The sequence below is a fragment of the Symphalangus syndactylus genome, chromosome 1 (assembly GCF_028878055.3).
Source record: "Symphalangus syndactylus isolate Jambi chromosome 1, NHGRI_mSymSyn1-v2.1_pri, whole genome shotgun sequence".
Lineage (NCBI taxonomy): Eukaryota > Metazoa > Chordata > Mammalia > Primates > Hylobatidae > Symphalangus > Symphalangus syndactylus.
The window spans coordinates 50,182,603-50,209,782 of NC_072423.2; the positions used below are offsets into that span (position 1 = coordinate 50,182,603).

At 42.7% G+C, this 27,180-nt stretch overlaps 1 protein-coding gene across 5 annotated transcripts in view; it reads right to left on the reverse strand.

Annotated features, from left to right (window-relative positions):
- Positions 1-27,180, reverse strand: part of FHOD3 (formin homology 2 domain containing 3) — a 498,310-nt gene that overhangs the window by 272,992 nt on the left and 198,138 nt on the right. For all 5 annotated transcript variants that reach the window (XM_055233750.2, XM_055233761.2, XM_055233789.2 and 2 more), the window contains exon 4: positions 6,969-7,036. In XM_055233750.2, coding sequence (XP_055089725.2) covers positions 6,969-7,036 — 68 coding nt within the window. The remainder of the gene's footprint in view (positions 1-6,968; positions 7,037-27,180) is intronic.

The following is a 27,180-nucleotide window of genomic DNA, read 5'->3' on the forward strand; positions in this document are numbered from 1 at the left end:
ACTGGGTCATTTGTCCTGTAGAGTAGCCCACAGTCCAGATTTTGTTGGTTACACCCCTGTGGTGTAGTTTAACGTGTGCCTCTGTTTTGGATCATTTACAAATAGTTTATTGCATATACAGGCATGTAGATCCAGCGGTGATTTTTTTGGCTTGACTGCATCATTGATGGTAGTTTGTATTTCCATTGGGAGGCACATAATATCTGGCTGAATCTCATGCTCATCATGTCAGCAGCTCTTGGGACTCACCACATAGACCCATTAAATCATTCATTAGGAGCTGAAGGATGGTAATATTCTCATTCTGTTACTCCCTCTTGCTTATTAGGTAGAATATTTCTACAAACAAAACTTCCCTTCAATTATTTGATCATCCTAAAGTTCATAAGTGACAAGGCAAAATAAATGTGAGATACTGAAACTTAATTCATCTGCAAAATAGTAAGCTAGTTTGCTAGCATCTTTCACCTGGTTTTTGTCAATCCATTGTTATTTTGTAGTGTCACTATGAATTCATCAATACAAACTTAGTTTGTGTGTTTTGATCCAGTGCAATTATCACCCTTACTGATGCTCACTGTCCCATCTTTGGCCAGCCAGTGGGAGACCCTTCAACTTGCTTCTGAGTTCTTTTGGAAATAATCCTAGGCTATTCAATAGCTTTCTTGCTCTCTGTATAAGATGTTCCAAGTTAATTAGTTTATTTTATTACGTTTCCTACTCCAGACTTGGAATCAGCCACTTCTCCAAGGAGCTCTGGTGCCTTTTGGTGTTTCAGACCACAATCTCATTGCTAGTGGTGCTTTTTGCTAATGAATTATTGCTTCTAGCTTTTTTTTTTTAAATGCTTATTTACTTAAGATAATATACATGGGTTCATTGTGATATTTTCTATTAAATTCAGGAACACAGAGTCGTTAAACTTAAGAATCCTAATTTTTAAGAATGCTTAGAATGACAATTAGAATCTCTCACACACACACCAGTCTCAGAATAGTAATACCAACACTATCACCACCAATACGATTATTGTAAACAGTTTTGTTGTGGTGTTTTTGATGGTTCTTTTTGTTCTTAGGGTATATTTTCCTAACACTTCACAAATTACAGTGTTTTTAAGTCACTTGGAATAGCTATTAGCTGTGTGGCTCTGCCACCAGCTCTCAATCAGGTGTGAGAGAAGTTAAAGCTGAAGAATGGAGACAAGAGACAGGCTGATAGACTAAATGAGGAAGGGGGAAGAATGGTGCGAGCATGGCCTTCTGGTGGCATAAGAAGAGTCTAGCCCAACCGCATTTGGGGATCTGAGCCCAAGAGGACATAATGGAGCGTGAAGAAGTTTGTTGTGTTCAGCTAAGTATCAGGAAGACACATGTGGATACTTTGAAGTGGAGCTTTGGGAAAATTAATTAGTTAGCACAATATTTACCAAATTAGAGACAGGAAAGACTGAAGACAGAGACGTCTTCTAGAAGACAATTCAAGTTACCCAGTCCATTCATTTATAGTTTAAGTGGTACCAGATACTATGCTAGGCACGAAAGGCCTGGCGATGAACCCCAGTGAGCTCACAGACTACCGTACTCAAGACAAGTGCTCTGAAGTATCTTAAGTTCTATACGGTTTGAGTATCCCTTATCCAAAATGTCTGGGACCAGCAGTGTTTCAGATTGTTTTATATTTTGGAACATTTACGTATACATAATGACATATCTTGAGGATGGAACCCAAGTCTGAACATGAGATTCATTTAGGTTTCATATACACAATTTATATATAGCATGAAGGTAATTTTATACAATAGTTTAAATAATTTTGTGCTAGAAACAAAGTTTGTGTGAATAGTGAACCATCAGAAAGCAAAGGTCTCACTATCTTAGCCACCCATGTGGGTGATCAGTGCTAGTTTGGCACCAGCATCATTCCTGACTCTGAATTTATATGCTACCAATATGCAATCATTTTCCTACACCTATTCACACATAAGTACTTAACAGGAAAAAAGATGACATGCCATTTATACAATGAAAAAACATAACATGTTCCGGGTAACTAAGTACAGTGGCATCACCAGAATATCTGTCTCATCTGCTACAGTCTCCCCCTACAATGTTGTGTTTTGATTAAAAGGCTACTATACACTATATTTTATTTTGGGGGGGTGAGAATAATCATCAAAAGTAGTTGAGGGTCCAGAAGTGGGTCCTCTAGGGATGAGGAGGCATTCTTCTGGATGGGCTTTTAATGTTTTCTCCACAATCATCTGCCTCATTAACAAGAGTTTTTGTCTTAGAAATATTTGCTTTTATAAACTAATATGATTTCTTGTTCTGTTTTGAATGCACACTGATCTACACTTCAATAAGCCCATCACATATTTTCGCCATGTCATCTCTAGGCACTTTTTCTACAGTGTTATCATCTTGATTATCACTTATATAAGATCACCTTGATTCAGAAACATTTTAGCTATTTCAATTCACCAGTGGTTCATGAATGAACAACTGGGGCCTCTTCATCAACGTTAAAAACTTCAATATCCACTTCTTCCAGCTCATTGATGGACTCTAAAGATAAACATGCAAACAATTTTTGTATTTATACGGAGATCAGACATCATTTTCTTCTCACTTGACATACAGAATCCAAGTCACCACTTGTTTACCATCATCACTAAACATAGTCAGAGGTTAGAGGTTGTGCCAGGCACACACAGCTGTGTCTTTAGTCACTGTGTTTCCAGTGCTGGCAGCAGTATATCCTTCATGCTGAGCATCCTTCATGCTGAACTACTTTTGAAAACTTCACTGCTGCTAGCATGCTGTTCAAAAACGTGTTTTTAACATTTATTCCTCATTGACCTAAGACTATCCTTTATTAATGGATCTAAGAATTGATTCCTCATTGATCTAAGAACAGCCTAAATTAATGAAGTCACATTTGAGGGAAAGTACATGGCGTAATCATTATTTTTTATGAGAATTTCAGCTGGAAGATGAGCAGAACAGTCGAGGAAAACAAAATCTTGCCATCATCTAGTCCAGCTTCCCTGAAGTGAGCACAAGCCCCAAGTACAAAATGTTTATGAAACTAATCAGAAAAGATGATATGGTGATCCATGGCTTTTTGTTAGAATAATAATGGAATGTTAAGAAATGCACTCCTTTAAAACAGTGAGGATGCATTTGCTTAGCACAGCAAAATTTCATTTATGTGTGCCTGTGGCATTAGCACAGCCCAGCATGGTTATTCTGTCCTTGGCACCCGTAATTCCCATAGGAGCTATCTCATCAGCTCTAGTCAGTGTCTTTCTGGGGCTGTAACTACAAACAGTAATGTTTTTTCATCCACATTATAGACATGTTCTGGCATCAAATTTTCATCAGCAGTGACTTTGGCAAACTTGTCAATGAATTTCTCCACTGCTTTGTGGTCAGCAGAGCTTTATCACCACAAATCTTTAAAAATTTAATGTTGTGTCTTTTCTTAAATTTCTTCAATCAGCCTGTAGAAAATATGCAGCTCCCTTCCATTTTCAGTTTATGATAGATCTTTGCTTGTTTCATGATCAGCATACCATTAAGTGGCATGTATTCACTGCATCACTGATGGATCCACTTTATACACAATTGAGATCTTCACTTTCAGCTTCATGCAATGTTCTCCTATTTTTCAGTAACTTCTGCTCATTGCTTTCTGCACAGAACTTCAACAGTTTATCCTTCTGTTTCTTCAGGTCATCTATGGTGATCATTCTAACACTATACCCTTCCGTAAGACAGTTCACACTTACACACCACTGCCCAGTTTCTCCAACAGCTTCACTCTGTGCTATAGATAAACATAAATGACTTCTCTTTTTTATCACTGTTACCCAAGGAGGTATCTGTATGCCTTTTGGACATTTTCGACAATACCTTTATACCACAGAGCACAGAATAAGCAAACACACACAATGAGTAATGCATGTACGTCTTTGCCCACGTGGGCATTGTGGGGAACCTCCCATTGGTGCATCCAGCCTGCACACATGCCATTTTATTGCCCTTTGTGGGCATGCTTGCATGGAGGAATCTGGGCATGTGTGGAAAATATGTATCACAGCTGAAAGCTGGCAGGAGGGTCTTTTTCCCTTGGGAATGCTGAATAACTCGTGTTGTGAGCCTGCACTTTGACTATGATCATCACATGAGATCGAGTGTGGAATTTTCTACTTGTGGCATTATGTCAGGACTCAAAATTTTTCAAATTCATTTCTAATGGATTTTCAAATTAGGGATGCTCAATTTGTACAACAGGTAAGCACAGGATACTTTTAATGGTATTTGGAGGGACCCTAACTAGGGTGACTGGTCATTCTGAGAGGGCATCCCTAGCAGGAAGAGATACCAGAAGGAAAACTGAGATACATATAGAGTGGGTGTGCGGTAGCAAAACATTCTGGGATAGAAGTTGTAGGTCCAGGCCAGGCGTGGCAGATCATACCTATAATCCCAACACTTTGGGAGGCCTAGGTGGGTGAATCACCTGAGGTCAGGAGTTTGAGCCCAGCCTGGCCAATATGGTGAAACTCCATCTCTACTAAAAATATAAAAATTAGCCAAGCATGGTGGTAGATGCCTGTAATCCCAATTAGGAGGCTGGGGCAGAAGAATCACTTGAATCTGGGAAGTGGAGGTTGCAATGAGCCAAGATCACACCACTTTATTCCAGCCTGGGTGACAGAGCGAGATTCCATCTCAATCAATCAATAAGTTGTAGGTCCAGGGCAAAGGTGTAGAACAGAAAGGGCATGCCTTACTTTTGGAGTACAACTTCAGGAGGAACTCAGGTTGTAGCCAAGGACAGAGAGGTGGACAGCAGAGGCCAGATCAAGAAGGACTTTCATGTATACTGAGAAATTCAGATGTAACCCAGAAGGCAACATGGAACCAACAAGAGAGTAACTCCCTCTGGTGGGAAGCTAAGAATGGACTGAGTTAGGGAGGACCAAACACACACAGCGCCATGAATAGCTGCTGCAATTTTCCAGCCATGAACCAAGGCAGACCTCTAAACCCCAAGGCATTTCCGAGGTATGCAGTGTGGTGGGGCAAGGGTGCACCAGGTTCAAACCCATGGCTGTTGGAAGAAAAGAAAGAGGACTTGTCTCCAGAAATGTCAACATAGAGAAGGGACTCTGTGGCATGACTGAACACAGTGAAGTAAGAATGGGACAAGAATGTGTGGATGGGACAGATTTGGGGCCTGCTCTTTTGCCTATTCCCTCTCAAACAGGTAGAAATCCACTCTGGCTCTCACTGACATCTATCACTGACAAAGATAATCTTTTTTTTTGAGACGGAGTCTCGCTCTGTCGCCCCGGCTGGAGTGCAGTGGCACAATCTTGGCTCACTGCAAGCTCCGCCTCCCGGGTTCACGCCATTCTCCTGCCTCAGCCTCTCCAAGTAGCTGGGACTACAGGCACCCGCCACCATGCCCGGCTAAATTTTTCTATTTTTTAGTAGAGACGGGGTTTCACCATGGTCTCGATCTCCTGGCCTCGTGATCCGCCCGCCTCGGCCTCCCAAAGTGCTGGGATTACAAGCGTGAGCCACCGTGCCCGGCCGACAAAGATAATCTTTTAAGGATGTAGATGAGATGGGAACTGAAAAGAAGTAGAATGTAAACTAGAATCCAAAATCCTAACAGAAGAAAAACAATGAACCTAGACAGACGCAAGCTCAATGCAAAGGCCATCTTCTGTGTGAATCCATCTCCTGATCCTGCCGCCCTCACATGGCTGATCACCTTGGGGCTTGTCTGCACGCCTGTCCTAGTCCTCTTCATTATGCTGGTGACTTTCTCAGGGTAGGAATGGAGGGAAGGTTTAGGAGGCAAGGATACTATGGAATCCAAGACAGATTTGCACAGGTACACAAGGGGGCATAGCCACAACAGCATGGTTTATAACAGCAAAACACTGGAAATTAACCAAACCATCTGCCAATAGAAGAATGAATAAAACAACTTGTGTTTTATTCATCCAATGCAATCCTCAATCAGAGCTGCATCAGCTATGCCTATACCTATCCCATTCTCAGTAAGCAGAAGTAGGATATATATGCAACATGATCACATATGTATACAGTTCATACAAAAGAATATCACATGTTGTTGGTGAATATTTACCATTAGGAAACATGCATGTGGGGGTAGGGTGGAAAGAGGTTGGTTGGGATGGGGGAGCAGAACACGGATCTTCAGTTATACCTCTAATAGGCTTTGCACACGTATGTTTATTGCAGCACTATTCACAATAGGAAAGACTTGGAACCAACCCAAATGCCCATCAGTGGCAGACTGGATGAAGAAAATGTGGCACATGTACCCCATGGAACACTATGCAGCCATAAAAAAGAATGAGTTCATGTCCTTTGCAGGGACATGGATGAAGCTGGAAACCATCATTCTCAGCAAACACAGGAACAGAAAACCAAACACCACATGTTCTCACTCATAAGTGAGAGTTGAACAATGAGAACACATGGACACAGGGAGAAGAACATCACACACCAGGGCCTGTCAGTGGGTGGGGGGCAAGGGGAGGGATAGCATTAGGAGAAATACCTAATGTAGATGATGGGTTGATGGGTGCAGCAAACCACCATGGCACATGTATACCTATGTAACAAACCTGCATATTCTGCACATGTATCCCAGAACTTAAAGTATAATAAAAAAAAACTAAAAGTAAATATGGAAAAATATGTTATAAAGTTGCCTTTATTTTTTATTATGTTTGAAATATTTGACATGATAAAAATTCTCAACTGATATTATGACCTAATTTATATTGTAATCTAAAGACAAATATTGTAATCTAAATTTGTCCTTCCTTTTCATAATAAATACAGGTAGAAGCTTGCCTGTATCTAATTTCACAGCAATGTAAAAACAGGTAAGTACTTATTTTTTTTCCTATTTACCTGAAATATCTGCTTCAGGGAGAAAAGGGCCCTTCTCAAATCTCGTCCACTTGAGTTGTATAGTTTTTCTGAAATAAAGAATAAAACAGATAAATTAATTAGACTAACTCAATTGACAGTGAAAACACAGAGAGGATATAAATGATAACAAAACTACCCTGGGAAAGGTAATGAAAGCCTTTTCATTTCATTCAGGATACAGACCTTACCCCCAACCATACGAAGAATGTTGCATATACATATCTGGTGTGTGACAGGTGACACGGAAGAATGTGTGGATGGGACAGATTTTGGGCCTGCCCTTTTGCCTATTCCCTCTCAAACAGGTAGAAATCCACTCTGGCTATCACTGACAACTATCATCTAGATTTTTCACCCTCATATCCCATCCTTCCTCTCTCCAGATCTCTATTTCCAGCTGTTTGCAGACTCTATTTTCCAGTTTATAGACTATTTCCACTTGATGGCCAACTATACCCAGAAAAATCCATGCAGCCAAAACAGAATCCATCCTTCTACCTCATGCCTCCCTTGCCTTACAGGCCCTGCACCCCCATGCTTTCTGCATCTCCTATTCCTGGGGTGTGCTGGCTGCCTTAAGCACTCCTCAGGTCCTAGGGTTCCCTAGGCAGCACGGGAGACCCAAGGGCAACATGGCAGCTCTACAGATTAGCTGGCTCCTTCTAGTCACTTGAGGGCCTCTGGGCAGGACGCCAGCCTTAGCTCTGCCTGGGCCTGAGTTCTCACTCATGTTCAAGGATGGTCCTGGCCATGGGCAAGGCAGATGAAAGATCCCAGTCTTGGAATTCTCTGGCTGAAAACTTGGGCTGACTTCCATAAGCCCACTGTTGAGCAGTCACATTTCAAATACATGAGTTAGACCAGGCCTCAGGAAGGAGGTGGTGAGCTTAATACAGGGCCCATCCTCCAGAGGTCACCATACAGCTGGAGAGACAGATGCGTATGCCACAATTACTAGCTGGCCAGAGTGATGATGCTGCAAGTTGCTGAAGACACACCGGAGGGAGTCCTGTTCTGGTTATGCAGGACACCAAGGAGCACAGATCCTGCTTAGCCTCCCAGCACCCACACTTGATCCTGATCCAGGTGGCTCAGGTGTGCATAGGGTTGCATTCCTAGCACGTGATGCCAGACTTTTCCAACAGAATCACCCAGTGCAGGTTTACTGAGCACCTTCTGGGTACAGTTCAAGGCACCAGGATACCACAGTGAAGAATGGAATTACCAGGAGCAAAGGCTAAGTAATCAGACTGCCTGCATTCCAAACCTGGTATCACCATTTACTAGCTATGTGACCTTGAAGAAAACACTTTACATCTCTAAGCCTTGGATTCTCCATCTGTAAAATGGGAACAGACAATATTACAGGAAAATGGGTTCTGTGTTAAATTAAGCATGTATACTATGGAGTGGAATGCAAAATATCATTTAAAGTGTTTGGATATAATAAAGGCATTCAAAGCAATGTCACGTTGCTGGCCAACCACCTTGGGCTTCAATTCTAGCCTAAAGGGATACAGGGCAGAGCCACATTCCCCCTTTGTGCAAGTGGCATGGAACAAATGGCCCCAGAAGAGTTTGCAGAAGTCTAGTGACAGAAAGGATATGCTGATTTTTCCCAGTGGCCTAGGAAGGGATAGGCCCCCACTGAGAGAGATTTAATAGGACACAGGTAGGTCAAGCTCAGTATTTGCTTGGCAGTCGTTTCTTCAAAGGCCTCCCTACCAGACATATTGCCTTCTGGCAAAGAACAGAGGGGTCCTGTGGAAACTCCCACTTGATGACATCGCTTCCCCATTTAAACCCTTCAGTGGCTGCCCGCCGCAGACAGAATGAAATCCAAAATCCTTTGCATGGTCTGCCAAGCCCTCGGTCACACAGCCCCCTCTCTTGCTGTATTACAGACACTGTGGTTTTCTCTCATATCCTGGGGCAGTGCAGGCTCCTCCAAACTCACAACTTAATACATATTGCTGCTAAGTGGCAGGGGCAAGATGCTGTGGGGTGGGGGTCTGGGGAGTGGTATGTGACTCCAAAGATTCCCCGTTGTTTGACCACTATGGAATCTACCACCTCTAAACACAATATGCAGCCCATAAACACTTGCTAATTTATGAAGAGTTGTGATTAAGAGAAAAATGCATCACCTTTCTAAAAAGTAGGAGCCTAGAAAGCTCCAGAGGAATCAACCATCCCCAATCTGAACATCTAATTCATCTCTGACCCTAAGAAACAAGACCCCAGTGACTCTCAGGCTGACCTCTAAAGAGTCTGTGTGGCCTCAACATATGAGTAATAAATAGAGTGGGTTTCCTACTGCATCACGCCTGGAGTAGAACTCTGGTCTCTGGGGTGATCACACCTCTTCCAGCTTCCACAGCTAACATCTGAGAATCCCCAAATCCCAGAGAAACAGACTTTGTTTTTTGCCAATACTACTTCAAATAAATAAGAATAAAACTATCAAGTGAAAGCATGGGCCATGTATACCCCCAAAGAAGTGGACCAGATTTATCCTATCCAGGAAGAACATCAGTAGAAAAGAGTCAATTCCAGGTAACTCTTAAGTCAATAGGCTGCCGGGCACTGTGGCTCAGGCCTGTAATCCCAGCACTTTGGGAGGCTGAGGCAGGCGGATCACTTGAGGTCAGGAGTTCAAGACCAGTCTGGCCAACATGGTGAAACCCCATCTCTATTAAAAATACAAAAATTTGCCAGGCATGGTGGTACACGCCTGTAATCCCAGCTACTTGGGAAGCTGAGACAGAAGAATCTCATGAACCTGGGAGGTGGGGATTGCAGTGAGCTGAGATCACGTCACTGCACTCCAGCCTAGGTGACACGGCAAGAACCTGTCTCAAAAAAAAAAACAAACAAACAAACGAAAAAAAAAAAAACAGCAATAGGCTTGCATTAGACCTTACTTGCTAGCAGACAACAAGCAGAAATATGTCATAAGTAGACTCAAAATATCACAGTTAAAGTCTCCTTTAGTTACTAGTGACATATTATCGTTTCTGATTCATCTAAACGAAGATCATCATTAGTTGTGTTCTGATCATTAAGGTTTTACTACTTGATGCTGTAGTCAAAATCATCAGCTTTTAAAATACATATTAAATATTAGTAGAAAAAATCAGCTGAGAATGACTGCTAATATTTTGTTGAAAATTTCTGCATCTATAATCATAAGAAATACTGGTTTATGGTTTCTTTTCTTGCAATGGTGTTGATATTAAGACAATGCTAATTTTGTGAGTTGGGGGTACTCCTTTCCCTTCTGCTTTCAGAAAGGATTTGTATAGACTTTGTGTTATTTATTCAATTTATTCATTAATATAGGGCTATTCTGATTATCTCTTTGTTCTTCAATGAAGTTTGTTAATTTGTGTCTTTCAAGGAATTTGTCCATTTAAGTTGTTAAATGTATGGGCATAAAGTTGTTCATATTCTCTCTCATCCTTTTATTAACTGTAGCAATGTCCTTTTATACTTGGTATTGGTAATTTGTGTCTTCTATTTTACTTGATCAGTCTGACTAGAAATCTGTCAATTTTATTTTAGGCTTTTTCGAGAATCAACTATTGATTTCATTAGAGATTTTTTTCCTACTGCTTCTCTGATTTCTATTTCATTATTTTCTTTCTTTTTGTTTGCTTTGAGTTTAGTTTGCTCTTCTAGTTTCTTCAGGTAGAAATTTAAGTGATTTGAGACCTGTCTTGTTTCTAATAAAGTATTTAATGCTATAAGTTCATCTCTAAGTACTGCTTCAACTGCTTCCTGTAAATTTTGATATATTGCTTTTCATTTTCATTTATTTGAGAATTTTATTAATACTGAATTCAGAGGGGAATAACTTAACCTTGTGATTTTTTTGACCTATGGTTTATTAAAGTGTATTGTTTAATTTCCAAATATTTAGAGATTTTCCAGATATCTGTTACTAATTTCTAATTTAATTTCTTTGTGGTCAGAACATATACTTTATCAAATCTTTTAGATTTATTAAGGCTTATTTTATGGCCCAGAATATGGCTTATCCTGGTGAATGTCTCATGTACACTTTAAAAGAATATGTATTCTGCTGTTATTGAGTGGCTGTTCTATAAATATCCACTAGATCAAATTAATAGTGGTGTCCACGTCTTCTATATTCTTACTGACTTTCCATTTACTTGTTCTATAGATTAGTATGAAAGGAGAGTTGAAGTCTCCAACTATTACAGTGGATTTGTGTATTTCTTCTTGCATCTTTATGAGTTCCTGCTTTAGGTGCTTTGAAGTTCTGTTGTTAGGTATGCTTACATTTGGGATTGTTGTGGCTTCTTGGTGTATTGACCTTTTATCGCTATGTAATATCTCTCTTCATCCCTGTCAATATTCCTAGTTTTAAAGTCTACTTTTCTGATATGAATATGGCCACTTTGGGTTAGTGACTGGTGTACCTTTTTCCATCCTTTTATTTTTAACCCATCTATGTAGAATTTCTTATATAGTTGCATCTTGCTTATATGCAATCTGACCATTGTCTTCTAATTGCTATGCATTCACTGTATTTTTAACCTCTACGACATCACAACTTACTCTTCAATGGCACTAGAACCAAAGACCTCAGGGAGGTTCTGACGCCATCTCGAACTCTTTGATAAAAAGCATCCTTCTACAAATGCCAAAGATATCTCCCAGTGGTGCCAAAAACCTCTCCTCTTTTTGGCCAAGTGTCATTTAATTAAAATAAACTACAATTTCTAATCGAGAAGTACTTTTCATTCCAACTATCTTTAATTTTCAAAACAAAACCTTTATAGTCATTTGTTTAAATTGTCTATTTCAAACAAAACTGCATAAGAAAATATGTAGTACTGTTCCCAAATAATGATTTTGTCGTTTTAAGCAAGAGAATTCTCACTACAGACTTTGGAGATTCACAAATGTTAATGTAAGTTTTGTTTTTCAATATCAAAGCTCAAAAGAACAGCTAATCTATATAAAAATATTACCTATTTTGGCTGAAATGTCCCTTAAAATGCTTTTCTTTTTAATTCCCTATGGTATAAAGCACCAGACAAGGTCTTGATCAGAAATCCTACCATGTGGCATCTGTTACGTTGTAACTTTTTTTATCCTTCATACAAATGGCTAGCAGTGATATTTCATTTTTCTGACAGATACCTTCTCTTGAACTGCTGCAAACCTTTAATATTTATAAGCATTCAATATTTTAACAAATGTTATGCATTAGTCCCTATATCACATAACAGCAATACTAGAGTCATCATCATGGTTCAAATAAAAATAACAAAATATTTATTTAAAGGAATATTACTCTGGAGTACTGTCTTTTGAAAGACAATCCAATAATACATTCTCTCTCTACAAAGAACAATACTGTGGTGTAAAATAAAATCACAGTGCTTTATTAAAACTCAAAGCTGCCTGCCATGTTTAAAACAGTGGTACCAAAAAGCCTCTCTACCTAACCTATCTTATTCTGTTGATTCATAACATACATTTTAAGAGACACCTCAGTCTACCTAGAGGCTTAGGAAGGATTAGGATGCAAGGATGTTTGTAAATGACATATAATGTGTCATTTTACAAGAGGTACAATTTCTGCTGGTAGAAGAGGATCCAGCAGGCATTTCACTATGTCAGACATCATGCCCAAACCAGCAACTTTGACGTGACGGCCCTTTGATGTGGTTCAAGAGAGGCCCACACAGGCCAAAGGAGAAGCACTTCCTCCCACAGCCCAGGTCCTGGGTTCCTTGCTGCAGGAGTAACAATGCCATGGGAGGTGTCATCTGGAGCTTTATCTGCTGGGTAACATTCCAAGTTCAAGAAACCAGGCATTGCATTTGTGTTGTATCCAAGTTTCACCACACAGAAACTTCACCAAGGCTGTGCAGGCCTCTCCTTCAGCTGAGACTAGAATGTGAAGGGCTCACCCAGGAATGGTACCTGGCCTGCCAGATTCCCAAAGGTATTCTTTACATCACTCTTGGATCCATTTCCTATGGAACTCCAATCACTCCTTCTTTAGAAGCAGTCTGTCTATGTAGATTCAGGTATTTTCAGTCTGGGTTATGCAGGTGTGTGCAAGGATTCCTCGAGGTAGGATGACTGACAGACATTGTGCTCCCTAGTTCTGCAACCCAATTCTCTACTCTGCCGGCTGTGCTTGCTGCGTGGGTCTCCTACGTGTATATGTGGGTCTGTGTGTGTGTGTGCAGATGCATGTGCACACATATGACTTCAATCTGTGGTTGGCACAGCCTAGTTGCAGGTCCACTGACCCTCCAGCTACATGCAATATATTGTAAAGACTGTCCTAACAGCTCCTGAATCTCAAGGAAAGGAATTCAAGTGTGCCTACTGCCTGAAAATCAGGCAAAGCAAAATAAAGTAGATTCCACATGTGGTGCAGAAGGGGGCTGGAGACTACCCTAAGCCAGCAAGAGGGCAGCCACAGAGGCTTCACCTATATGTGAAATCCCAAACTTTTCTCGTGAGCTCGCAGAGGTTCTCCTTGCTTCTCTTTGCTCACCTTGGCCATGAACACATGTCAGTGAGGATAGTACAGCTCCAATCAGGGGAGATTACAGGGGAGCAGATGGTTCCTGCTATCCTAGACTCAGCTGGAGAGCTCTAAATCAGAGCATCAAGGAAAAAGAGGTGCCTGAGCAACCAAGAGATGACATGTGGGTCCCTTTCTGGTGAATGTCAAAAAAGCATTAAGAAGGCCGGGCACAGTGGCTCACACACGTAATCCCAGCACTTTGGGAGGCCAGGGCCGGCAGATCGCTTGAGCCAAGAAATCTGAGACTAGACTGAGCAATCTGGTGAAATCCTGCCTCTACAAAAAAAAAATACAAAAATTAGCCAGGTGTGGTGGCTTGCGCCTATAGCCCCAGCTACTCGGGAGGCTGAGGTGGGAGGACTGCTTGAACTCAGGAGGTCAAGGCTGCAGTGAGCCGTGATAATGCCACTGTACTCCAGCCTTGGTGACAGAGCGGAGGTGACAGGGCTGTCACATCAGAGTTGCTGGTTTGGGCATGATGTCTGACATAGGCAAATGCCTGCTGGATCCTCTTCTACCTACCAGCAGAAATTGTCTCTTTCTCAAAAAAAAAAAAAAAAAAAAGTGTAACAGTAAAACTCAAAGCAGAAATGTGGGGCTGAGATCAAACTGGAGTCATTAAGATTTGCCTTTCTCCTGAAGCTCTGGGACTGCCAGGTGGGAGGTGTGCAAAGAGGTCCCCCCAGCACAGCCCCAAGGGGTGGCCAGCAGCCAATGAGAGCTAAGGCTGCAGAAGGTCCTGGGGAAGTACTGCTGATTGCTGATTCCAACAGCTGGGGAGAAGCTGGGGGCAGGCTGATTATACATCCCTTACTTCTAGGTTAAGTACAGCTTACACTTGGCCAATAAATAAATGAAGAAATACATGCATTTATTCTCCCACCACTTCCAAACTAAATCTGCCTGGGGTATACTCATTTGGGTAGCATAAGCCTTTGAGTAAATGCAATTAGAAGCCTATCTTTGGTAATGACAAGAAGGTGTAATCAGAAAATTATTTGTGGAAGTCTTTGGAACTGCCCTCATCCTTTCTTGCCATGTTTCTTGCCTTTTAAAATGAACTATGTCCCTTTAATAGCTGCATTCATGTATTATGCTGTAAACTAGCTTGTAATAACAAGAGTAGAGGGCAAAGCATTGGAGACCCCTGGGGACCATTCCTGCTTTGCCTCAAAACCCCTTTGTGGCCCACAAAGATCAGTGCTGAAAAGTACAGCCAAAGGGGTGCTATGCTTCCTGTTCAGCCAAGAGCACAATGAAGAAAACTTCAGTGTGTGGAGAAAGACAGACCAGAACATTAATTAGAAGGGCCCAGTGAGAAAAATGAGAACGAATTTACATCAGTGAAAGAATATGTAGGGGGAGGAACCAAAATCCCCTTCGAGAACGGAAGTAGGGGAGTGAAAGATACATCTACAGTATCACGCTTTGGGGCCTATAAAAATCGCTGAACTGTGAGACTAATAATTGCAGTACAGGCTTCTCTCATCAAGTGTCAAACACATTAACCAGGCTCCCCGTGGGAAAACCTGGACCAGGTCCTCAGAGCCTCTCTGCTCAGGGGAGACAATAACTTTCCTTTTTCCCCTGGGCTGCTGCAAAGTATACCACATTTCAAGAGGAGATTTATTCATAGGCACAATGTCCAGGCCTACATTGACAGTCTGTTGGCAGCAGATATTGACGATACAACCACCATGGTTTTTCAGGTACAGTGATGAGAAATTAGCTCCTTATCTGCCAGGCATTTAGCTGTGTGCCATTTGCTCTTCAGACGTCAGAGAGAGTTGGTGAAAAACAACTCTGTGAAATACGACCCAAGACAGCCTCTAGAAAATGAGTGGCCAGGCTTGGGTGACGCCCATTTCCCTAGCCAGGAAGCACGCAACCCAAGTTACCGTCAGCACTGAGTGAGGCAACAGAATTGGACTCCAGACCTTCTTCTCATGAACTCAAATGTGCCATGTGACAAACGAACCCCCAGGAAGCATGGCTCATTTCAACCCGCAGCCTCACTCCATTATTACCTGCTGATGTTTTAAAGAGAAAATGTGGCATCACGAAAACTTTATTTTACAGTGAAAAAAATTGCTTGGTCGGACTTTGGAAATCTTATTTTCCAGTGATTTTGAAGCTTGTTGGAGTTATGGCCTCCATATACAAGTTGTAAAAAAAAAAAAAAAAAAAAAAAAAAAAAAAAATTCAGATACACAAGATGTTAATACAATTTCAGCGATATGGATGCCCAGAAACTTCCTATGGTCTTTCAGGACATTGTATGAACTGCAGGGTAAAAATCATTGACCGAATCCAACATCTTCATTGAACAGGTGAAGAAATGTAGGCAGAGAGGTGCCATAGATGCTGGCCCCAGAGCTGGGACTGGAGCTTCAAGGAAATGCAGAAGAGTAACTGAAAATGGCTAACAGAAATGGAATTGGCCGTATGATGTGATTGCACAATAAAAATAAGGTAAACAACTGAGCCACTGAAACTCACTCACATCCTAGCCATGACATTTATGCCACCATGTAAATTCAGAGAGAAAACACACACATGCCAAAGCAAAGGCTTTGCTTTTGAGAAGTCTGACTCATCCCTTTTGTCTGTGGGGATGACTGTGAGTAGTGGAGGCTTGAGGTACCCCCCATTTAGCCTGAGGATGAGAAGGCTACATGTGAACAATGACAAGGTCATGAGACCTGGTAGGACAGAAGACTGCTTAAGAAGAACTTATTGAAATCCCAATTCCCTTGGATTATAATCACATTTTAAATACTTATGAGTACATAAACCCTACAATAATCTTAATGATTATCTACTAGGTAGGTGCTATGCTGAGTATGAGGTTATAATTGTAAATGAAAACAGTCTCAGCCATTAGTTTATCAGTTGTAACAAATGTACCACATTCATGCAAGATTTTACTAATGGGAAATTGGGGAAGCTTGAGGGGATATATGGGAACAAACTTTTGCCCAATACTTTTTTCCACAAAATTTCGCCTATTTGGGGAGACAGACATGTCCCCAAACCGTGGCAATGTCATGTGAGAAGGTGATGGTAACACTAAAGGTTCCCAGAGGAAGGAGTGGCAGAACCTGTGAGCCTGGGGCTGGAGAGTGGAGGTTCAGATGAGGTGACATGGAACAAAATGAACCACAGTGAGAAATGCTGTGCAAAGAGGGAAACTGAGGAAGAGAAAATAGTGTCCACAGCATCTAATATTTCAATAAATGATTTAATTTTTAAGACCACGTGGAGGACTGGAGAGAACACGGGAGGATCAGTATCATCCAGATTCCCAATTCCCTCAACATCTGGCCTGGTCACAGCTTTACAGGTTAGCTAAACCCAAGAACATTCTGGAGTCTTGCTTTCTGTAAATGGGCCAAATACATAGCCCTACTCTACCAAGTTTATTTGCCCATACTGTCAAAGAAGATGTGAAAATCATATCCATATTCATAGCGGCTAAAACTTCAAAGCATCCAAGATGCCCCCCACCCACAGTAGGTGAGGATACACAAACTAGTACATCCATACAACGGAGTGTTTATTATTCGGCAATAAAAAGAAATGAGCTGTCAAGCCACAAAAAGACACAGAATAAACTTAAATGCATATTGATAAGTGAAAGAAGCCAGTCTGAAAAAGGCTACATACTACACATACATAGTGAACTCCATTACATCCTGTAAGTAGCATAACCGTGGAGACTGTAAAAAGATCAGTGGTTGCCTGGGGTTTGGAGGAGGGAGGGAAGGATGAACAAATGGTCCACAGGGGATTGTTCGGGCAGTGAAACTCTTATTCTGTATGTTACTGTAATGGTGGATAGTACCATTATACATTTGTCAAAACCCACAGAATATACACCATAAAGAGTGAACCTTAATGTAAAGTATGGACTGCACTTAATAACTATCTGCCAATATTGGTTTATCAGTTATAACAAATGTATCACATTCATGCAAGATGTTACTAATGGGAAATTGAGGAAGGTTGAGGGGGTATATGGGAACAAATTTTTGCCCAATATTTTTTTCTGTAAAATTTAAACTACTCTTCCCCAAAATGAAGTCTGCTTAAAAAATTATGTCCAAAGGCAAGCCCACAGGAAGTGGGAGAGGCTCCAGGCTCATGGAGGGCACAAGTCTTTACAACCCCTTCTGCAAACACATGCAGCCCCAGGCCTGGGACTTGGCATTTTCTGGCATGAATCATCACTTATCTGTCCATGCACATTTCTGTGATCTCCCCACACCAGGGCCAGCTCTCATCCGCAGTGGTTTCCCTCCAGCCCCTGGCAGTGTCTGGCTGGCGTAGGTGCTTGGTGTTCGTGACTGATGGGCAAGTATAAGTGTTCTAAGGCATGAGTTAACCCGGGATTCCATAGACGAGTTTCAGACACATCTGTATCTACTCTGAGTTCCTAAAGGGAAGGGCACAAGTAATTTTTAGATCACTGGATGTTCCAGAGGCTTCTTTGTTACCTTCAGCAGGCAATCCTAACTCCTCCTGTCTTTTGTCCTCCTTTTAAACAATCACTGACCATTTATTCTGCAGCAAGGGCTATGCCAGACGGGAGAGTAAAATGATGCATGGGGCAGAGCACAAGTTTCCAGGAAGCTTATAGTTGGCAGAGAAGATGACTTGTCAACAAAGAGGACAGCCCAGTATTGCAGGAGCTGGAACCCAGAAAGGTGCCAAATGAAGAAGCCCTCCCCACTTATTGTAGGAGGCAAATGGCCTTCAGAGAGCTACTCACCAAGAGGCTGCAAAAGACTTTAAGTCATAAAATTATGTATGCGGTTGCTTACCTGTCATTATCACCTGCTGAGCCCCACCCAGTTCCACACCCACTTGGTCTGGTTACCTTGGGACCCACTGGCCACATCCTCATCTTTCCTGAGGAAGAAAGCCCAAGCAAAGCCATTTATACCTCTATTCTGAATTAGTTCATAGGACACTATTTTTCCCTCTGAATTGGAGGGAGTGAGTCAGCTTTGGGGCCCCAGCAAAGTCCACGTCCATTTGCTCCCATCTTTGCATTTCCAAAATTGTCCCTTTGTGGAAGCAAAAGGGCCCAAGTCAGCTGATGAAGGCCACTTAATAGATCAAAATGCTGTTTCAAACCTGCCATTTTCCCTCCCAGAATCAAAGAATGGTAGAGAGTAAAGGATCCTCAGAGACCTCCCTCTGCGGAGAGGTTGAACTGCTCACCCAAGCCATGGAAAATCTGTGTACAGATGCCCGGAGGAGGCAGCACCGTGATGCTGTTCCTCTAAAATGGCTGCTGACCTAGGTAATCAGATGAGTGGCATCTCAAACGCAATACAACTGCCCCGAGGCAGCCAGCAGTGTGAAAAACAGGTGACCAGGGACTTACTTCTGGCCTCTCTCTTCGGTCTCTATCTCAGGGCTGTCTCTCTGGGCCCTGAAAATGGCTTGGCCAACCACCCTCCTCCCTTCTCCCTCTTTTTCTACATTTCTTTCTTTCTTTGTTCTCTTTTCCCATAATTAGGGATCTGGAGAACCTTAAGGTATTTTCTTTAGTGATGGACTTTCATAATTCTTTTTCTTAATTTCCAAATTAAGTTGAAATTTTTGAATTACATATTTTCTCAAGACTCATGTATTCCTTTTTCTAGTTCTATTTTTAACATTATTTTTTGAGACAGGGTCTCACTCTGTCACCCAGGCTGGAGTGTGGTAGTATGAACATGGCTCACTGCAGCCTCCACCTCCCAGGCTCAAGTGACCCTCCCACCTTAGCACCCCAAGTAGCTGGGATCACAGGTGTCTACCACCATGCCTGGCTATTTTTTAAATTTTTTGTAGAGACAAGATCTCGCTATGTTGCCAGACTGCCCTCAAACCACTTGGCTTGTGTTGTGATTACAGGAGAGAGCCACCGCACCCATCCTGGTTCTCTTTTAAAAACAATGAAGAACATGCACCCCTGAGTTGGTTTTGCTTGTGAACAGGGCATCCCTCTCCTGAGATGGCCATGGCACAATGGCTGTCACTGCCCTGCAGCTGGCCCTACTCACCCCCCTACTGGCAGGGCATAAAAAGAAAGGAGGCTTCCTAAACAAACAAACCCATTCTCTCTCACTCTTCTGGAAGCATCCAGGGCTCCTCGTAGCATCCACAGGAAACCATCCCTTCCAGTTGGGTGTGAGGTCCACCTCTCTGGGGAGAACATTTAGGAGGCAAAAACCACCCTAGCACAAGGGCTAGAAACCACAAACACGTACCACCCAGCCAGCCGCACACAGCAAAAACTATTTAGCCCTCTTATGGAGACACCCACTGCAGCCAGGACTGACCTAGTGTTGGCCTCTGCTAAGCACCCCATTCTCCAGTCTCAGCTCAAAGAACCTGCCACCCTCGGCCCCTGACCCTGTCTCCCACCTGCTCTTGGGGGCCATTTTCTCCACTTCACCTATGGCACCAGCTGTCAAAGTCCTCATCCTGACACTGTACCTGTGCCTGCTTTGCACTTTGATTTCAGGCACCATTGTGCCATGGCCTTGGACAATACCACCATCCAGACTCCTAAATCCATATTTGCATTTCAGAGGAAACACGTCTCTGCACCTAAGTTTTCTGATCAGTAAAACAGGATTTAAAATACACATTCCAACATCCTGAAGCCATGTGATGATGAACATGATCATGTTGGAAACGCACCTGGCACAAGCTAGGTACTCAGTAAAGACTACTTTTCTTTCTCTCTCCAGCCCCTAAGGCCTCAATAACATTTCTGAAAAATACCTAATGTCCTCCATACAGTGAACAGTCAGTCCTTTCCTGGGCACTGCACTCAGGGCTATAAGATGCCTCCTGTCATCTGTCAGGTCTTCCTAACCAGGTGGTGAGACAGTCCCCTGAGCTCAGACAGCCCCAGCTGGGCCCTGGGGGTCTCTCTCCAAGGCACAATCACTCCCCCAAAGAGAGTGCCTCTTCCTTCCTGGGGTCAATGCCTGTTGATAGGGAAGATGTTCACCCTCTCTGTCCTAAGCACTTTGAGAAAAAAGAAATGAGTATCTACTCCTTGGAGAGAAGATAAGGATCATTAGCTGGGGTCAAAAGGGAACAACCCAGCATCAATCATGTCACCGTGCAGAGATGGTAAAACTCAGCAGTTCACCTGCCCCAACCCATGGGGCCAGGGTTCTTCCTTTAAATATTCTTCAAGATGGAAACAGCCACAAATCTATGGCAAGTATCACATAAAGCAAAGAAAATTGCAACAGAAAAAAGAATGGGTATTTAAAACAACTGTTTTGATGGGCGTTTATTCAGTAATGAATGGGGAACAGAACAACAACAGTAAAAGAATATATAGTGGCATTTTTACAACTTCAGTACAGCTTAAATACTGGTTTTGTCTCATAACAAATTCACACCTAGCCTAAGGTTTGTACACATTAAACGGACAAGCTGTGTGCGGATCCTCCGTGGCCTCCTGACACTTTCCTCTGTATTTATTTCCAGGATGTGTGTCCTCTGGTAAGAAGGGCTAAGCCAAGAATGCCATGCAGTTCCAGCAAGTTGTCTCAGTGAAAACAAAAAAATGCAAAATACCAAACATAAGGTCTCTTCCTCTTTGTTGTGACAGCTTGGTGAGTCCAACACATTTGAGAACCTCACTAGGAAACAATGTGGATAGAGCTTCAAAGTTCTGCCAGACTTCAATTGCAGAAAAGAGAAAGAGAACCTGGGGTTAGAACCTCAGCTAAATAAGTATTTCTGGGCCTAATACCTAATCAGAGTATATTTCCTGATGAAACTGACCATTTCCCTCTGTCATCTCCCATGGAATAACAGAGTTACAGAAGGATCCATACAGAGAAGTGGGCAGGATGCAGTGGGAGGACCACCAGCAACAGGCTCAGGGGCCCAGCAGGGTGACCACAGCTCAGGCACTTACTGCCTGTGTGCTTTTAGGCAAGAACTTTAATATCTCTAGGCTATGTTTTGCATGTTGCAATGTTAGAATGGCTAACCATAAAAAGAATGATCATACAAGCTTATGGAGAGCCTGGAACAAATGGAAGCTCACGCTCTGCTGGTGGGATGTGAGATGTTGCAACCTCTCTAGAAAGCAGTTTGATAGTTGCTTATCAACTGAAATATATACCTACTGTTCAACCCAGCAATTCTACTTCCAGGACTTTCCCCAAGGAAAATGAAAATTTACACACATAAAAACATTTCACCAAGATTCATAGAAGCTTTACTCAGAATGATTTTTAAAAACACCCTACTGGAAACAACTCAACTGTCCATCGGTTGGCAAACAGATAAACTGTGGCACATTCATACAAGGGTGCACTAATCAGCAATACAGACTACTGACGCATACAGCCTAGATGAATTCTAACAATATTATGCTAAATGAAATAAGCCAGACACAAAATACCAGATAATGTATGATTCCATTCACATGAAGTTTCAGAAAAGGCAAATCTGATCTATAGTGACAAAGCAGACCAGTGCTTGCCTGGATTGGGAATAGCAGAGACTGATAGGGGAAATACATGAAGGAACCTATGGGAAAATATTTTTGTCTTGTTTGAGATATAGTTGTCAAAAGGTGAACTGGATTTAAAACGTGTGCATTTTATTGCATGTGAATTACTCGTCACTAAGGTTGATAAAGAAAAGGAAGGCTGATTCTAGAGGATCTATAATTCAGTTTTAGTTGTAACTCTTAAATATTGACCTTAAATAACTTGTTTCCTTTCTAGATAATACCATTCATAAGATGTTATATAAACTTATAAAGGGATCACTATAAAACATCCTTTGGGCTGGGGGCAGTGGCACACGCCTTTAGTCCCAGCTACTCAGGAGGTTGAGTTGGGAGAATGGCTTGAGCCCAGGAGATTGAGGCTGCAGTAAGCTATAATTGCGCTACTGCACTCCAGGCTGGGAGACAGAGCAAGACCCTGTTTCAAGAAACAAAAACAAAAACATCCTATGAATATGAAGCAACACAAAAATCATTACTGACCATGAATGCATTGAGATAGAGTACAGATAATGTGAGCTGGTGACACAGAAACTGAACACCAAGTGTAGCCCCCATACGTTCTGACTGGGAGAGGAGAAGCCAGTTGGGGCCAAAGTGGTGGATGTAGACAGAACCATCCAGGAGACAGCCAGTGTTGCACTCAGCAGCCATTTAGTGGCCAATGGGAAAATGGAGGAAGTTCTGTTGTGTTCACTAGCAGCTGCTAAGTATACAAAGATGAGCAAAAAACGTGGTGGTGTTGAGGAACTTAGAGTCTAAGAGGAAAGACAGAGTCCCAGGTAGATATGTGCAGCCGAATGCAGGAAGTGATGGAACAGAGGAGGGCCCTAGTCATTTGGGTAAACTCTGGGGAAATGAGTCAGTAATTCACGTGAATAAAGGCAGGTGCAGTTTTCCAGGCTGAGGGAACACATACAGTAGACACCAAAGAGTGAGACAGCCTGGCATTGCTGGGAACCTTTGTGGTCCTATGATGGGCAGCACCATTTCTTTCCTCTGCAAGAGACACCGGCTGACTCCTGGAATAGTTAATAATCACCCTCATGGTAGGTTGGCTGAGCAATGCTTTCCTGATGTTTCCTCAACCAACACGATGCTGCCCATTATGTATCATGCTCTGTCCTAGGTTTCAGGTTCACCTAGCATGTGGTGTCTTGACATGATAATGCCACTTGTCACTGAAAGGAAGAACACCAAGGGCACTCTTCTCACAAGCTCCACTGGTACTCCATTGGGGTCTACTTGTTTCACCTGAGTCAGTTCACAGAGAAAACTGCTGGGGCAGCCCCTGGACTTTCACAGAATGGTGGGGAGCAGGGGCTGGGAGCTGCTAAGAGAAACCACCACAGGCCCTACGGGTAGGCACATGCTCACAGGCTTCCTGGCACACCATGCTCACCCTCCCTCCCTCCCTTTCTGAGTGGCTTCATCAATTCACACTGAGGCCTAAGCCAAGGGAGCCTTTGCAAGAAAGACTCGCAACCACAGGCCACTGACAGGAGAAGACAAGGAAAAGAGCATAGCATTCTAACACCATGATCACCATGGATCCCAGCAGGCTCATCACTGGTGGAACTATTTCAGGCAGAGAATGTGAACCAACCTCTGACTGGTACATGATAAGAGCCAGGACGTATGGGTGGGAAAGGGGAACTTAAGATACATTCACAAGAGATGAAGTTCTTGTTGGCTATGAAGACCGACCTACCACCCACCCACCCCCAAATGCTCAAGCAGCAGCCCCCACACCCCAACTCCTTCCCAGATCATTGTGGAGCAGATAGAAGCATGTGATCACCGGGAATGAAGTTGGCTCGACCACACCCTCTGTGCGGGCCACAATCTTGGTGGCAATTCAGTTGCAGAACCCTGAGGGTGGGGGGCACAGTAACAGACCAGGAATAGGAAGCCAGCCAGGACGGTGCCTTCGCTGTCCCAGTGAATTCTCCCTTAGGCTTCCCCTTCCTCCACACACACCAGAGCCACAGGCATGGAAAATGTCCTCAGTAATCTTTGTGGTCCGACAGCAGGGCCCCAGCCTTCACCACACCCCCCGGGGGGCTGGAGCTTTTCCTGTGTCTACATATGGCCTCAGGAAGAGACATGCACACCCGTCATTATACCATACTTAGAGGCTCCCTCAAACATCGACTGCAGAGAAAGGTGCCATTAGGACTAAACCAAGCACCCAAACTGTTGCTTTGCTTTGCAAGGAAGCAGAGTTCTGTTTTTTCCTAGTCTGAAAATTATGAGGAGGCCTGCTTTTATATTCTCATTGAGACTTAAGGCTACTAGATTTTTAGTATTATTTCACCAGTTAATACCATATTTAGAGAACATTTAAGCAAAGTCAGCCTAAGTCAGAGAAGCACCTTTAGCATCTCCATGAACCAAATAGGAATTTCAAGAGCAGCTCCTCCCTGGCCCGTCTGGTATGTGGCGTGGGAGAGACATAGAAGGAGTCCAGGCACATCCTACCTTCAATTGCAAAGCAGGTCTTTGAAGGTTCAGGCTACACATTTTCTGAGACATATGTTAAAAGAACTAGACAATTGAACAGAAAAAGATGTCAAGAAGTCAACAAAAGGGAAGCAACAAGTGGCACAGGTTGCCTATATGAAGGATCCCTCACAGCTAAGAATTATCCACAGCTGGGACTGTCACATAGGATTTTTAAATAGTCTAGCATAAATATAACAGTTGATGTATGTGATATCTTTAATCATCTCACACTTGAATGTGCACATTTGAAGTGAAGTTCCATCACTTGGGGAACTTGACAAGAACAGATTTAGCTTCAGCAGATCTGGGGTAGGGCCTGGGATTCTGCATTTCTACCAGACTCACAGTTGGTGCCCCCATGGCTGGCAAATGGTCCCGGGAGGACGCTCATAGAACCACTGACCTCGGGGCATGTAGTTAACACCTGCAGTGCTTGAAGAGGTGGCCAGTTTGAATGTGAAGGAGTCCATGCCAGGGGTGGCTATTACATGTGCTTCTAATCCTGCTATCAACATCTGCTCCAGAGGGCTCATTAACCAGCATCAGAGATGACAAAATGCTTCTCCAATGGCGAAATGTATGGCATTCAAGATATGTCATTGGCCAGAAAGGTTGCAGAGGCACATCCACCCTTTAATGACAATTAATCTCTGTACCAGTTCTTCATGTGAAAAATGGGTTAATATAAAACCTACCCTGTTCATGTGAAAATACTTGGTAATATGTTTTACTAGCATTAATTATGGTTTTGTTTACCTTGGAATAAAACATAAAGAGCCAGTGGAGTGCAGACTCCTCTGACATATACACATTCTTCAATACTCAGTAGATGGATAAAGTAATAGACAGCAATACACAAAAAGATACTGGGCTAGCAAGAGTAAAGAGTGGGTAGGATCTTAGTACCACTTCTCCTTTCCCTCCTTGGTTCCAGGACAGTGGTTGGCTGTGCTGAGTGGAGCATCTGGCTGAGCCCGACTGTGCCTGGGAGCTTTGCTGTCTATCTGTCAGTGCCAACCAACACTGCTACTGCCTCTCCATCAGCCACACTTTTCTGCTGGCTTAGTCCTGGGCTCAGGACATACCATAAGACCTGGGTCATTTCCAGATTATGTTACAAAGTGGAATCTTTGTGACTGGCCTTCAAACACCAGACGTCAAAACATCTGGCAAAACTCCCCCAAATCCCAAATTCTTCCAATCTTCTCATTCACAAAGCAGTCTTCCTGGCTGCTCCAGAGCCGGGATGGGGAGCCTTGGAGCTGCATTTGAAGTGAAGTTCCATCTCTCTTCCCACTATTCTGAGCCCACACAGGCATGGGTCTGGCTGGCTCTGAAAAGATTTCATCATGGCCCTTGGCTATCATTTTTAACTGCAGTTGAGTCATGCATTGTAAACCTGGCAGGTAGTCTACAATGTTCTCATTCTCTCTCTCTCTCTCTCTCTCTGTGTGTGTGTGTGTGTGTGTGTTCACAGGATGATCTCGGAATAGACTCAATTCCATTCAAGTCAAACAAACATTTATTGGACTCCATGAAGTGTGAAAGAAAGATAAAAGACTTGCTCTCAGAGAGTTTGTAAACTAGTGTGAAAGCAATTACACAAAGTATAAGACAGGACAAACCAAAAAGTCCTGGTGATTCTGCTTTGGAGACCCACAGCAGAGGAACCACGGGGTCTGCATCAGTTGCTCAGGGTAGAACCCTGTGGCCAGACTTCTTGCCTCTCCCTACTATACCCCCAGTCTCATCTGGCAAGGAATCCCACATCGAACCCTTTCTTACTACTGCCCTGGTACACTCCTGGCCTAAGCAATCATGCCTTGGAGGGGTCATGCAGTGGTCTCCTCCCTGGTCACCCTGCTTCTTCCCTTGTCCTCATATAACCCTGATCCTCCAGATCCTTCTTGGTGAGACTTCCCTTGTTATCTAAAATCTCAGACGTGCACCCAAATACACTCTTCTTTCAGAAGCACGTGTCTGTTTTTTTCTCATAGCACTTATCATTATCACACTATGTATTTTACTGATTTACCTTATGTGCTGTCTCCCCCATTGAAATGTAGGCTCCACAAAAACAGGGATTTGTGTCTGCTTTACACACTGCTGTATCTCCAAGACCTTACACAGTGATTGACACATAATAGGTAGAGTGAATGAAAGAACCAGTACCCTCCCCCTCCTTCCCTCTTCCTCTTATCTTATGAATAGGGTATTTGAAGTCTGTTTCCGCCACCTTCTTTTTTTTATAATTTGAAAGCTTGAAATAATTTTCAGCCTCTTTAAGACATAAGGTGTCAGACATACACACCTTCTGCCTAATTCCTTAAAACTCTAACCCATAACAAGCTCCCTTTACATCATTGTTCGGAGTTGAGGAAACATGAATTAATTTGTTCTCACTTTCAACTAGATTAACAGCAGAAGTCACAGTTTCAGAAAGACTGCCTCTGATTCAATAGTGCAAAGACTTTTTTTTTTTTAGAGTAGGTAGGAGGCAAAGGAATGTCTTTTAAAATGTCAGCCATGAGAGAAAAATACCTTTGTCTTTGACAGTTTAT